The following is a 15,231-nucleotide window of genomic DNA, read 5'->3' as shown; positions in this document are numbered from 1 at the left end:
GAAACCGGTTCACTACTGTTGAATGTTGCAGATGCGTAGTTGTCAAACGTGATAAAAAATTAAAATTGTTTTTAAATGATAACAAAACAAGTTTTTATCACTGATAACCTAATTTCATGTTATTGGTTTATTACCTATTCTCGAGTCAGTCAATTGTCAGTCAATTGTGGTATCTCAGCATCAGCCATCAGCACCACGCAACCTTCTATTTTTTTCCTTGGTATTTGAAGGTAATTCCACTTTCTTTTCTGCCACAAATTCACAAAATAACTTCTGTTCTGCCTCAACTCAAGTTCTGTTTTCGCTATCACCGTACAATTGTGGAGTGTAATTTTATCCCTATCATGCAATGCAATTCCTTTTTACTTATTAATCACTTATGTTTCAAGTGCTCTCTGTGAAATTAGCTTTACATAGCCATTATCATTCAGTCGTAAGAACAGATCTCCTTGCGTTGAGCTCAGAATTTTATTGCTAATTGATTTTCTCAGCAAACTGAGCAGCAGTGATGGATAGACTTTGCAAGGCTTGAAACCTGCTCTCTGAAATAAAGTATTTTTCCTACTTCAATTTTTTAATAATGCTCACTTCTTTATAGTCAATTTTCAAATTTCATGTTGTAGCGAAACTGAGGATTCTATTTGCAACAATCTTGCTCTAGTCTCAATATGATCTCCTTTTTACCCCATCTATGTTTAATATTAGTAGTCGGGTCTAACATGACAAAGGCAGTTGTTTCAAATCATTGTTCACTGTGAGTATGTACTTACTAGGTATAATTTATACAGCATGCACGCCTGCATGCTGTAAGACAAGAGACTGCTGCTTATTGCTAATTATCATCTAAAATATACTTGCTCTTTAACTTACTTGCATATAAATGCTAAAGTGCAATGCAACTTTACAAATTTTTAGGTACCTCAATTTTTTAATAATGTCTTTTCCGCCTTGCCTTTTAAGGTCAGGAAAATCAAATCTCTTTACACCTTCAACATAGCTCTCAAAGATGTATTCATAGTTGCATAGTTTACTTATCAAGTTAGATAATAGAAGAAAAAGTTTCATGAAAACGGTGGCCGGTCTTTAGCTAAAAATTTAAGAGCTCTTAATTCCAGCTAATTATTTTTCAGGCATTCAAAAGTTATGAAAGTCTCAGTTTTATTTCTCAATTGTAAACTCTTTTGAATTCTGTGACTCGCTCATTTGCATACAGTGAGAGATGAGGAAGAAAGAATAAATCCGCCTTTTAAAAAATGACTTTTTATTGCAGAAAATCAAACTACACAATGCCTGCTCGGAACACAGGGACTCTCTTGAAAAGTCTACGAGAACTTATGAGAAACAACCAGTATTTCAATGAAACGTTGGCTGCCTATGTCATACCATCATCCGATGCTCATCAGGTATTTATACACATTGTGCATTTGCAAGGTTTTTGACTTCGATAAATTAGGTTGTATTATATCATTGCTCATCAAGGACCATGAAGCCCATCATATTCAACCTAGTCAATACTACTATTTAAAAAAAAAAAAAAAAAAAAAAAAAAAAAAAAGACGCTTTCAAATTGTTCATGGAGCATGTTTGGTATCGAAAAGTGCATGGAATTCTCATCAAATTATGAGGAAAACAAAAAAAAAAAAATTTCTAGAGAAAATTTGCAACAGCTCTTAAGTAAATGAGTAAATTTTCAAGTGAAATTTTCAACATTACAATGAAATTTTGTATGGTCCAGAACAATCAAATTCTTTTTCTTTTTTTGATTATTTTCAGAGCGAATATTTGGCTGATCAAGATAAACGAAGAGAGTTCATTAGTGGGTTTACTGGTTCTGCTGGAACAGCCGTTGTTACAGAAAATGAAGCTCTCCTCTGGACTGATGCACGCTATCATGTGCAAGCAGAACAGGAATTGGATAACAACTGGACTTTAATGAAAAGTGGTCTTCCAAGCACGCCAACTTTGGAAGATTGGTTATCCAAGAATATATCTCCAGGCCATCATGTTGGATTTGATCCCTGGCTACATTCTTACAATGAGTGGAACTTAATAAAAACCAAACTCGAAAGCAACAAAATTTTCTTCAGTGCCGTTTCAACTAATCTGGTTGATAAGATTTGGACAAACAAACCCTCCCAGTCTGGCGCTGTTACACCTCATCCTTTGAAATTTACTGGTACGTTTCTTTTTTCATTTCTTAATCCTGCTCTTCTTTTCCCCATTTTTTATCTCACAATTGGACTACTCACATTTTGCAATTTGAAACTATAAATTCTGGCCCTTCTGGAAAAACACTTATGTGCATGAAGAAACTAATGGCACTTACATTATTTTTAAACCGGGCTATAATTTATAGTTCCAAATTACAAAATAAAGTCCAATTATTAATACGGATTGAATTTGACTTTTAAACTTGATCAGAAATTTTGCCGAAGCTCGAAAATTTTCAAAGCTGCCAAGATGTCTGCGCAAGCAATTGCTTTAAAAATGTTTGCATCTCAAGGGGCAGGGAAAATAAGTTCTCAAAGAAAATCAACAACAAGTCCAGGGCCGGATTAAGGGGGGGCCACATAGGCCGCGGCCCATGGCAGCAAATTTTGCAATTTTTTCAACATATGAATAATAAAAAAAAAATTTTGAGCTTGTATCCAGGCCTCAACACAGCTAAACAAGTCTTATGCGCCCACCCCTTCCTCCCCTCCGGCACGACTATTTATTGGTTCTTATTGATGTTTTAAAAAGGATGATAGGGGAGGGGGGGGGGGGGCAAAATACAGGTGGCCCATGGGCGGCAAATAGGTTAATCTGGCCCTGGTCTGAATGTCAAAATTCATCAATTTAATTCTGAAATTGTGAAAGTTATGAAGAGTGTGGCATTGTTCAACATTGTACTATTTGTAATGCTGCAAAGAAAAATGTACCTTGAGGTGAAAACTCGTCATAGCACCTGCAGCAAAAAAGACTGTTTTAGGGTCAAAAACATCATATCATGATCTGCTCTACTCTCTTCTATACTAGAATGTAACTACAGTTAATTTATATGTCTGCTCCCTTCTTTTTAATTAGGTAAAACCAGTGCAGAGAAAGTTAAGGAGGTTCGAGAAAAACTTGAGGAAAAAAAAGCTTCAGTATTAGTTCTGACCCAGCTAGATGAAATAGCATGTGAGTAAGACGTTTTTACCGGTATAATTCTGTTAGCAATTTGTTTCATTATCCTTGATTAATTGGCTAAAATAATGTCTTAGTCTTTTTTACTTTTAACTCTGATTATCGTATCATCAGGATTTTTTCAGCTCTTGATAAATATTTGTTATTTTATTTCCTTTTCTTTGTCAGCCCCAACTGTTTTAAAAAACTGGTCATTTGTGCCATTTTTAGCTATTTTTTTCCAAAGTATTGAATATAACTGCGTAATAAATGAGGTGCGAGTGTTATTGCTATAAATTTCAACAAGATCAGGGGTGCTGATAATGCCCAATCACACGCCAGGCGAGAGCATCAAAATATAGAAAGACCCTAGAAATGCGGGGAAAGGGAAAATTTTCAAGGATCCGAAGTTGAAGCAAAAAAGGAAAATAGTCTTCAGTTTTGGAATTCGGGGCTTGTGTGTAATTATTAATACTTGCTTTGTATCTTTTCTCTGTAGGAAGTCTGTAATTGATTGGAGATCTTGCAGGATGTGACAGAATAAAATGTCGAGTGGCCTTAATTATTATTGTGATGAGGAAAGATAGTGCCTTTAAATTTTTGAATTTTTTTTTTTTGTTAGTCTTACTGCAGAGAATTACAATGTTAGGTAAGGAGATTTAATCAGAGTTCAAGTTTCGAGTTGTTGTTCTGTCAGAATTCTTGAGTTTCCATGTTAGGTATGTAGATTTAACAGCACTTAAACTCTTGGAGGTGAGGTTTCCAATCTGACCACCATCCCTATTTGTCAACTCTAATGGTCTGATGAGCATTTAAAAATTTATTTCAACAACATCAGATGCAGACCTGAGTTTGGTTTTGTAACAGAAGGACCAGGATCATTTGTGAATTTTATTTTTTATTAAAGTGAGGTTTCTGTTTCCGTAATAAATCTCCGCAATCAATCATGTTTTTCCTCTTTTTCAGACCTTTTCAACTTACGTGGCTGTGATATCTCATACAATCCAGTATTTTTTTCTTACGCAATTATTAGTCTCGATAAAGTTCTTCTATTCATTGATGAAGCAAAAGTTACAGAACAGATTGTCAAACATTTTGCTGAAGAAAAATTGAGTGTAGAAATCCATCCATATGATAAAATTTATTCCTTCTTATCAGATGTAAGTGCCTAATCTTTGATTTCATAAGTCCCATTTGAACTCCTTGATAGCAAGCTGATAATATCAAATGTACAGAACTGTGGTTTTTTCTTCTAGGCTCAACATCAGATTCAAAGAAGTATGCTTGTAATAGGCGATTATTAGTACTGAAAGGAAGTTCATATTTTTTTGAACAACCCTCATTGAGAGAAGAATATAATCAGTAACTTTCTTTGAGAATCTATGCCTATTTTTTTAGTTTTCAGCAATATCTATTCCGACAAAGGTTTTCTCAAGTCCCTTTGATAAGTGTAATGCTGAATCATTGATGAAGGCTTAAGGCTTATTTTTCTGTTTCATGATGACAGGTGTTTTTTGATCAAATACATTTTAATCTACAGTCTGAAAGGGGCTATTATGTAATGAAGTCACTTCTTAATTCTGTTTGTTTTGATAAAAGGCAGTTTTCTCAATCACTAAATTTTTTAATTGAAGCTTTCTTATTATTTTCTTTTAACTCTATCTCCCCAAGTGCCCATGTTTTTAATAATGTCCATTATTTATTTTACCCTTTCAGATTGTCTCATCATTAAACGACACAAAAATATGGATCAGCCAAGCTCTTTCAAATTATGCTTTGAATAATTTGGTGCCAGAAAAATCTAAAATAAGCACAATCACTCCTGTCCAAGTTATGAAAGCTAAGAAAAATCCGGTTGAAGTCAATGGTGAGAGTTTACATATGTAGAAAAAATACACAAGATGGAGACACGTGGAGAAATGCGCATTTCCATGTCTGAGGAGCAACTGCAGGTCTAATTAAGGCCGTTGCAAAGTTGGATCATGTAAAGTGTGAAGCAGTTTGTATGCACCTCTGTGGTCTCACCCTCATCGGTGATGGCCAATGTATATTTCTGTGGCACGATTAAATCTCAAGGTGGTTGCCTCTCTCCTACCCTCTGTATTTGCTTCATGGAGACATCATATTTTTAGATTGTAGTGCTCATGATTACAGATCCATTGAGGTTTTTTGTTTTTCCAGAGTGGATCAGTCAAAATATCTCATTATGACACTGTAATTTAGTCTCTATTTTTAATTACTTCCGCCGATGCAATTTAAGTGTGGGTGCATTTTCACTTACTGAAACATGGAGTTATTATTATTAGATCTGAAGTATTTGTTTGGTCATACTTTTCATGTAATGACTGCATAGCAGTTATCTGCTGAGTGATAGAATTTTTTTCGTATTTCCCTTAGTTGAAACCATAGGAAGTCCTCTAAGAAGGGGCACCTATCTTCAAGGGTAATTTTTTAGCCCACCCTGAATTTCCTCAACTCTACGATTTTGTGTCCATCGAAGGTCTATATTGTTCCTCATGGTTTGTTGTATTGCTTATTCCTTATGGAATGCGTCATGATTTGGTCATTTTCGGTCTCTTCTCGGGTCTATCACTGGCCTACTCATGGGTCTGAGGACCGATTTTGGCAAAAAATGTGGGTATTGCCGGTTCGTGGTTGAATGCCTGGCTCAAAATCGGCTTTTAGGCCCATGTTTAGGCCAGTACTCAATCCCAGAAGAGACCAGAAGTAACTAAATCATAATACACTCCATAAAATATAGACCCTCAATGAGCAATAAATTGTAGAGTCAAGGAAATTCAGCTAGGATGGGTCTAAAAACGACCCTTACCGATACCCTTTTTACAAGTTTTGTTACCATGACATATAATTAACGTTAAAAAGAGCAGTCGGTCTTGAAGTCTATAAAAGTTGTATAAAATTCCAATCACTAAGTGTATCGTTTTTCCACAGTATTTCAACTGAACTTTTTCTTTTCAGGATTAATTAATGCTCACATCAAGGATGCAGCAGCTCTTTGCTGTTATTTTGATTGGTTGGAGAAAGAGCTCAAAAAAGGAAATAAGGTTACAGAAATATCTGGTGCAACCAAGTTGGAGGAGTTCAGAAGGTATTAAGTTTCTCAATCTTTTCATGCACATACAAGTGAGCTGTCCTGTATGGTTGGTTCAATTTGAATACCTTTTGTGTCCATTAACAACCTAGGGAGAATCCTAAACCATTATTGATTCATACGTACTGATCGATCAGAGAACTAATGTTTAGAAACCTGAGAAATTTTTCCCTCCCCACTGAAATTTGTGTAAAACTTCTTGTCTAACTATGTATTGAGTGTGAAATTATTTTTAATTCTTCTCAGAGAGCATGAGGACTTTGTCGATCTCAGTTTTTCTACCATCTCATCGTCTGGGCCTCATGGTGCAATCATTCATTATAGTCCTACCCCTGAAACTGATAGACCAATTACCACTGAAGAACTGTATCTATGCGACTCGGGAGCTCAATTCAGGTAGATGCTATTTTATTTAACCTAAGTGTTTTAATAATGCAACAATCTGTACTTTCCTCGTTTTCTTTCTAACTTACTTTTTTGTCTCAGTTCGTTTTCGCCCCTTCAAAGGTATAATCGATTTTGAATCTGAGTTGTAATGTTATCTACTTTACCCTCTAACTTGAAAAATTTTCAAAAGTAGTTTAGAGTAACTCTCATGGAAATATATCAAATTCATAATTCAATTAATTCTTTAGTAAATTACCTTTACAAGAGCTTCTTAAAGATCTAATAAGTTACAGTTGAAGTTTGTACAAGATTCAGTTTACTGCAGCCCAACCACAGACTTTCACATTTATTGAAACTCTGCTCCCACCTGCTCTTAAAGTTCTATGTTGCTACTTAAAGTTCTATTCATTTCTTTGGCTTTATCATGCTTAATTTTCAGAGATGGAACAACTGATGTTACCAGGACACTTCATTTTGGAAAGCCAACTGATTATGAAAAAGAATGTTTCACTAGAGTTTTCAAAGGTCAAACGTTTTTAGGAACTACTTCGTTCCCAGTTAAACTCAAGGTAAGCCAATTTTAGACTGAAATTTGGCGACTCAGCCACTGTGCATTGCAATTCTTAAGTAAATCGGAAATAATTGTGAAATTAATTTAATGTGAATCACTGAAGTTTTTCTGTGAAAAGTAATTTATATTTTTCCCGGATTTCAATACCAAGCAATCAGGGAATCAGCTTAATTCAGCTTGTTAGTATTTGTAATTGAATTTACATGATTTTTTCAGGGTAATTCTTTGGATGTATTGGCCCGTAAATTTTTATGGGATGTCGGTTTAGACTATTTGCATGGAACTGGCCATGGTATCGGCTCCTTTCTAAATGTACATGAAGGACCTATTTCAATTCACTTCAAAGTGTATCCTGAGGCCATTGATTTAGAAGAAGGAAACTTTTTGTCAAATGGTAATCATTTTTAATTTACAACTTTTAATGAAAAATGAATGAAATGTGCTCGTGAATTTTTTTGGACTTGATTGCACTCAAGGCAATTAAGTTAACTTACTTTCATCATTTGTAATCATCCATCAATGCTCTTGAAAAATTGAGTTAACCAAGGGACATCAATTACATAATTTTAAAATTATGCTCCAATTTATGGAAGAAAATTTGTTCTTGAAAAAAAAAAGAAGAAACTAAGATGTACTGCATGCTCGTTAACGACATATCTAATTTTTGTTGTCTGTTGAATGCTGGCTATCATTTCTAATAGTCAAAGTATAATTATTTGAAAATATTTATTTTGATAGTTGAAACTTCTTGCTTGAAATTTTCACAATTCTTTAATAATATGATAAAAAAACAAACCTAGTGTAATTAATGTTTTTTTTTTCCGCTTGTCCTCTTGACATAGGTCCAAGACTTGAAATCTAAGATATCAATGCATTGAATTAAGACATAAAAGTACTAACCATTAATCGGGAACTAATCATATTTAAAAATGTTAAACCTTTTAAGAGAAGGAGCTTTAGATCTAATGGTTGATTCAACAGGTCACATGCATAACATGCATTTTTACCCATTGTGATTTACTCTCTTACTGAACAGATCTTTAACATTTTTATGCTTCGTTGAAAACTTTTCTGTGTTTAGATCTCCATTTTAAGGGTGTTTACCACCCTTCCCCTGTTTTTCAAGGGCCATTGTACACTTGGATCCTTTCAACCTTACTTTTATGTACAGACTCTTCTCTTTCTATTTTGTAACGGCTTTGCTGATGCATCAAATAATTTGACTTCTCTCTCGTTTTCAGAACCTGGGTACTATGAAGATGGCAAATTCGGAATCCGTCTAGAAAATATTGTCCAAGTTGTACCAGCCAACGAGACTAAATACAAGTTTAAGAAAGATTTCTTGAAATTTGACACAGTAACTCTAGTACCCATCCAGACCAAAATGCTAGTGCCGGAGATGTTAACACAACAAGAGGTAAAATTTCATTTTTAAAATATATCTGCCCCAATCATATAATAGACAGTGATCAGATGAAGAGCTACCTCCTTCCTCTATCTTGATTTATACAAATGAATTAACTTTTTGACCCAAAATGTACCCACGTTAAACACCTCTTTACGCTCAGGTATCGAAAGTTGAGTTTTGAGTTTTGTGGACTAATGTCCCTTTTCAAAGGACGGTCACAAAAATGAATTGCTAATCAATAGACACTATTAAACAGATGAAAAATACCGGCTTCTTGGAAGTACCTTCAAACTGCCAAAAGTCATTAGATTGGGACCATTCGGATATTTTGCCTCTCTTTGGAGAAAAAAGTGACTTGAATTTGCTGTCAAGAATATTTTCTCTTGAATCAAAAGTAAAATCGCTGGAATGAACTAGATATCTGCTTGATACAAGTGACTTTCTTCCTGCCTGACATGAGAACTTTTACTTTCTCGTTACTTTTTATTTAACAGAAAATTCATCTTCAGGGACAAATTCCTGAATATTCCTGCTTAAGTCAATGAAGTCAATTTTCTTAGCACTAGGCAGGAGCTTTCATGCTACCTCTTTTTCGCTTTACAACATTATTCCGTGGAATATCAGTCCTGTCCCAAACGCGTTGTCTTGATATGAGTCTTGGGCAAGATATTACTGTTGGATGGTAATTCTACAATAGTTAAACAGATAAATGAATTCTAATTTTTTTACCATTTTTTTTCTTAAGAAAGTTCTAAAAAAATGCATGAAAACTTTCTAGGGGCAGACAGGCAACCGGGAAAAAGGGAGAAAATGCTAATGGTCTGGTAAATATTTAGGATAATTTCAGTTCAGACTGTCCCATCATAAGACCAAAAAAAAAAAAACAAAAAAAAAACGATAGACTCAAAGCTGGTCCAAGCACTGAAGGGTTGATACTCAAGATTATTTCAGTCTCAGTCCTCCCCTGAAACTTGTTACCTATGTAGGTGATAAAGAAGAAAGGAGTTAAAAGGTAGTGGAAGTAAGAGAATTGTTAAAAGGTAGTGAGAATAAGAGAATTGTTGGAAGGAGTAGAGCTGTACAAACCACAATCAGCACCAGGTGAAATTAAAAGAAATCTAATGAGTATATTGGATAGGTACTTTTCTTAGTATCGAGAAAAGCTAAGTTGCCTGTCAGCATTTTCTTGCTGAGTGACCTGAGTGTTATTGGAATCAACTCCTTGTCATTGATGCTCCATTTTTATTCAATGCCATAGGTATCATTTCTGAACGAGTATCACTCTGTTTGCCGCGAGAAAGTGGGAGCTCTTCTCAAAAAAATGAATCATCAATCTGCTCTGGAGTGGTTGTACAGGGAAACAGAGCCCTTTGTACTGTCGCACTGATTGTAAGTAAAGAAGAAGAGGACTATACTACTTGTTCATGAGTTCAACATTACGCTCAACCATCAGGATGCCTTCAAACTACAAATATTTCCAAATTTGGAATTTTTTTATTTTTAATTTCTATTGCTCCATGTTTTTTCATCAAATAAGAGATTTTTTAGCGCACAACATTTAGATAGAGTTCAGGAAAACATTCACATGTACATTACAGTCTTTCAAAATCTTATCTCTTGTTTTAATTTTTTGGAAGGAAACCAATTGACATCCCCACTCTAAAATGTATGCAATTTTTCTTGCGTATACAAAAGTTCTTTCTCTAAAATTTTAAGCGAAAATACTGGTTTGTTTCCTTCCTTAATGTTTAAATAGAGTATAAGATTTAGCGTCACCGAAATGTAGATGTTACTGTTGTGATGAACTCAATCCATCTATGACTGATGAACATTTATAGTCCATTCTAGAAACTATTTCCATCATTTTTCAGAGACAATAACTCTCAATTTTCTCTTGAGATTTCACTTATTTTCTGTAGCTAAGCAGTCATTAAACCCAGTCAATAATTAAGATTGTCTATATTGTCATTAAGTACTAATTTATTTTTGTAAAACTGCCTGTGATCATTTGCATTTTGTCATGGTCAGATAAGGATTGAAACTGACCCATGGATCACTTTTTTTTATTCAGTCACAATAATAATGCATTTTTTCTCCTCCATTATTTCTTCTAATTCACATTATTCTGCTTCCTCTCATTTTTTTTTGTCACCTAGTTACACCTTAAAGACAAGGTTCATACTTAATATGGTAGCATTTCAAGTTAACTTTCTTTTAGACGAGTAGGTAAACTTACCTTCTAAAATTGCTTGTAAAAAGTTTCAAGCAAAAAACCTGGGGAAAAACGAAATTTTAAGAATTTCGGTTTTTCTGAATAGCTTAATGTGGTTATTTTTTAGCAAAGGCATTTCGGATTGGATTGAAAATAACCGCAATTTTATCTCCTATCAAGTAAGTACCGCATCCATACCCAGAATATCAATGGTTTCCGAGTTATCGGCCAAATCTGCAAAAAAATAGTCGATTTTTACCTTTTTCTGATTTAAGGTTACTTTTTTTGGGGGGGGGGAGGGGGGCATTATTTGTAGAGGGAAAAATTTGGATTCTCGTTCAGGACCCTCTATACCCAAGTAGCAGTGATCGCAATTAAGAGCGATTTTATCGGTTGATTATCGCGATCATATCGGTGGCAATATATCGAGATATTATCGCATTAAAAATTGCGACACATGGCGATTAAATCGCTACACATAGCAACTTTAGGTTAGATAAAATTGTGATCAATTTTCGTCGATAAAATCGAAATTAAATCGCCATTTGTCGCGATTTTTATTTCGAAAATATCGCGATAAATTGTCAGGCGATAAAAGGGCAATTTCATCGCGATAAGATCAAAGATAATCGCTCAGATGTTGATGATCCTGGCGATTTTATCGACGAGAAATTCGCAATACACAGCGATTTTTCCGTTGAGAAATGCTACTTGGGAGTTGAGCAATCCTTCGAGAAAAAAAAACCACTTCTAACAGGGCGGGATTTACCTACTTGCCACCTATGGGCCGCCTGTATTTTGCCGCCCACTTCTCATTCGTTTTGAAACATCGATACAAACCATCAAGTGAACATGCCGGAGGGGGAGGGGTGCATAAGACGCGTTTACTCCTATTGGGCACATTTTTTGTGAAAGCCCTGTCAACTCCAGCAAAAGTTCACGGAACTTTTCGCGCAGGTTAAATTCCGTAAACCTATCTCTGTGTGGACAAGGCCTTTCATTTACAAGAAACGAACGAAAAAATTATGAAAGAATAAACATGAATGTGGTTTAATAATTTTAATTTCCGCCACGGCGCCAACCGCACTGTGTTTGGTGCAATGCGTGAAGTATCCCCAAAGTGTTGTAAGCGCTATGCGTTTCACACCGACCGCACTGTTTTTTACGCAATGCGTGAAGTATTCACGCAGTCTTGTAGGCGCTATGCATTTCCGCCGACCGCTGCTGACCGCACCACGTTTGATGCAATGCGTGAAGTATTCTTGGAGTCTTGTAGGCGCTAAAATGTGTTTCATGTTGACCGGCGCGGCGCGCCGAGGCGCCTTCTTCTTTCCATGTCAAGTCCTCGTCATCATTGCTCTCTGTGCCGCGCCGCTCTAGGCCAAATAGCGTGTTTGGTTTCTCTCTCAACTAGACTAATGAATGGCGCTGTCTTTTGTATCACCAAAAGACGAACAAATTAGAAATTACTATACTTTAACTTTTAGGAAATGAGAGATTTTGTCGCCTTTTCTCGTTTGTAATTTTTTCTGAATCTGATTTTTTTTACCTACGTTTAAAAAAATCGCAACATTTGCCGCCCCCTAAATTTGCCGTCATGGGCTGCAGCCCATGTGGCCACCCCCTAAATCCGGCCCCTATTCTCAAAACCGCATATAACACCAAATGAGGGGTTTGCAGGATAAAGGCGTATAAGTGCAGTTTTTGAAGAAATCAAGATATTAATTATTTCAAACATAACTAGTCTGAATGAATGTTCTGTGAAAAAGCTCACAAATCCCAATTTTTAAGCATCAAATGTTAGTGTGAACTCTCTCTCCGCCGTAAAGATCCATGTAATTTCAAAACTTCAAACACGTATGTCTCGGAATAGAAAAACGCCGCAATTAAAGGCGTTTTCAAAACAGCAAAGTCCCTATTATTTTGTTTCATTTCTTACCACTCGTTTGTTTTAATCCTCCTATAAAAACTACCCAGTTGCAAAATGCAATTCTAGCTGGAACGCACTTTAGCTATGCATTCACGACTGCAAAAATGTCAAAGGAAATCGACAAGCCCAGCGTGCATGAAGGCGATTTCAATTCTGATCTTCCGTCGCATTCTTACGGCGCAATGATACAACTATTTGAACTCTCCGGAATGCGTGAGGTATCACGCCGCATTTGAAGGCGTTTTCGAAACAGCCAAGTTCCGATACCCAGATTATCGTTTTGCAAAGTTCCGATTATTATGTTTTATTTCCTACCATTTGTTTGTTTTCAATCCTCCTATAAAAACTACTCATTTGCTGAATACACTTCTGGCTGGAGCGAATTTTAGCTATTCATTCACGACTGCTAAAACGTCAAAGGAAATCGACAAGGCCAGCGTGTATGAAGGCTATTTCAATGCATTTCTAAGGCGCAATGATACAACTATTTGAACTCTCCGGAATGCGTGAGGTATCACGCCGCATTTGAAGGCGTTTTCGGAACAGCCAAGTTCCGATACCCGGATTATCGTTTTGCAAAGTTCCGATTATTATGTTTTATTTCCTACCATTTGTTTGTTTTCAATCCTCCTATAAAAAGTACTCATTTGCTGAATACACTTCTGGCTGGAGCGCACCTAAGGTATGCATTCACGACTACAAAAATGTCAAAGGAAATCGACAAGCCCAGTCCCGTCGGGACATAAAAGATCCAAAAATTTTCCGGGGGGGGGGGCGGCCTCCCCTTGGACCTCCTCTCTTTCCTGGGGGGTCCATCCCCACCCTCCCATCCCTGTGGGGCCCCTCACGATGCGTCGCCGCGGCCTTACTTTTTTCACGCCAGTCCGTGCCTGAGAAAAACTGCACTTATGTGCCCTGTCGGCCCTGTCCTTCAAATACTCCAAATGTCTTAACTAAGTGTCCGCCTCGGGTAGCCTTGTTCCGGAAAATCGAAATACGTCAAAAATCTGTAACGTTGAAAAGTGATCTGCGTGATTTCGCAGTTTTGCTGGAATCGGATATCGGGTAGAGTTGTCTCGTTTTAATAGAATGTGGCCGTCTCCAAGCGTGGCTGCGTGGCACGAAGTCGGAATCAAGACCAGGTGTCTCATTTCGCCTTCAATTTTGATGATACTTCAAGCACTTTCATAAAGCACGAATAGTGGTATCCAAGAGCCGTGTGAGTTTGAGAGCTTTGTTCTATTGTCATCTCAGGATTTTTCCCAGCCGAACGGTATTTTTTACGCGAGTGTTTCGGTTCGATGGTGTCATGGATACAGTTTGATAAAATAATAGCAAACTCGCTTTGAAAGAGAAAAGTTGCCCTTAAGTGCAGCACCAAGTCGGAGTTAAGACCAAGTGTCTCATCTCGCCTTCAATTTCGACGATGCCTCAAGCACATCCATAAAGCACGAATAGTGGCATGAGAGAGCCGTGTGAGTTCGAAAGTCTTGTTCTATTGCCATCTCTCGATTTTTCCTATCTCATAATGGTATCTTTGACGCAAGAAATGTCTCAGCTCAACACTGTCGTGAAATTGAGAAAAGCTACGATGAAATATGCTCAAATGTTGGGTATAGTTGTTACATTTTGATAAAGAGAGGTCGTCCCTCCAGCGTTTTTGCGAGCTTTAGAAATGATTCATTGCAAACGTTTTTCACAAGTTCGCATCCTGGAAAGTATGCTTTGAAATTTTCACGCATTAAATTTTACCTGATACACATAAAATCTCAAACATTTTTAGTTTCAAATGCACATACCTATGTGTGCGTTTTGTAGATGATTACTTCGATGGTCAAAGTCGAGAAATGCATATCTCCAATTGCGGCGTTGTAATTTTCCCTCGTCTACTATCTTTTTAAAATAAAACGAGGCAACAGCTTTCTCTACTTTAAATTTTATTCAAATTTTCATCACTCATTAAAAAATATTTACGGAAAATTTTGAGGAAATATTGTAGTTAGTTTTCTTTTAAAGAACTGAAACACACGCAATTTTTAAACATTTCAAACGGAGGTACTCAAATTTTTCGACTTTACCCATCGATTCGGTCGCTTTCTTTTAGTTACCCCACCAATTATTCGAAGGAATTTACGTTGGAGTGACATCAAATAGGTGAGGTTTGTTCCAAAAAATTAGGCTTCAACTCAGAGGAATGAAATCCTCGAAGTACACGTATTAAATGTAGGCATTTATTTTTTTTGCACGACTTAAAATTAAGAAACCCCATACGTTCCCAGCCTTTGGTTACAACTTACAAGATAGCTTACACATCAGCAGGTTTGACTCAGATCTTCATTCTCTCGTCGGGTACCCCCGGACTCCCCTCTCCTTGGTGCTGACACGTGCTTGATGCAAGGACAGCCCTTTTTGAATTCAGTCCTCCATGATTTATTTTGAAACCAATTGCATAATTACTGTGACT

General features: G+C 36.4%; 1 protein-coding gene across 3 annotated transcripts; it reads left to right on the top strand.

The window, feature by feature from the left end:
* Positions 1-86: 86 nt before the first annotated feature.
* Positions 87-10,729, top strand: ApepP (Aminopeptidase P). Of its 3 annotated transcripts, none has more exons than XM_019060145.2 (12): positions 87-230; positions 1,271-1,403; positions 1,774-2,176; positions 3,067-3,162; positions 4,114-4,307; positions 4,864-5,014; positions 6,127-6,256; positions 6,506-6,655; positions 7,086-7,215; positions 7,434-7,611; positions 8,459-8,634; positions 9,884-10,729. In XM_019060145.2, exons 2-12 carry the CDS (start codon positions 1,287-1,289, stop codon positions 10,010-10,012), a joined length of 1,854 nt encoding a protein of 617 aa, XP_018915690.2. In that variant the 5' UTR covers positions 87-230; positions 1,271-1,286; the 3' UTR covers positions 10,013-10,729. The 3 variants fall into 3 exon arrangements, with proteins under 3 accessions (XP_018915690.2, XP_018915689.2, XP_018915688.2); XM_019060144.2 differs by lacking the exon at positions 87-230 and adding an exon at positions 408-552; XM_019060143.2 differs by lacking the exon at positions 87-230 and adding an exon at positions 605-754.
* Positions 10,730-15,231: the final 4,502 nt, after the last annotated feature.

The sequence above is a fragment of the Bemisia tabaci genome, chromosome 1, assembly GCF_918797505.1.
Source record: "Bemisia tabaci chromosome 1, PGI_BMITA_v3".
Lineage (NCBI taxonomy): Eukaryota > Metazoa > Arthropoda > Insecta > Hemiptera > Aleyrodidae > Bemisia > Bemisia tabaci.
The sequence above is the reverse complement of the archived record's forward strand: the minus strand, read 5'-3'. Positions and strand labels throughout refer to the sequence as shown.

Excerpts from the sequence above, each read along its gene's own strand:
- ApepP (XM_019060143.2), top strand. The coding sequence starts at position 669 with ATGATCTCCTTTTTACCCCATCTATGTTTAATATTAGTAGTCGGGTCT. Across the intron at positions 755-1,270 it reads GTTTCAAATCATTGTTCACT|AAAATCAAACTACACAATGC; the intron begins GTGAGTATGTAC and ends TTTTTATTGCAG. Across the intron at positions 5,015-6,126 it reads AAATCCGGTTGAAGTCAATG|GATTAATTAATGCTCACATC; the intron begins GTGAGAGTTTAC and ends TTTTCTTTTCAG.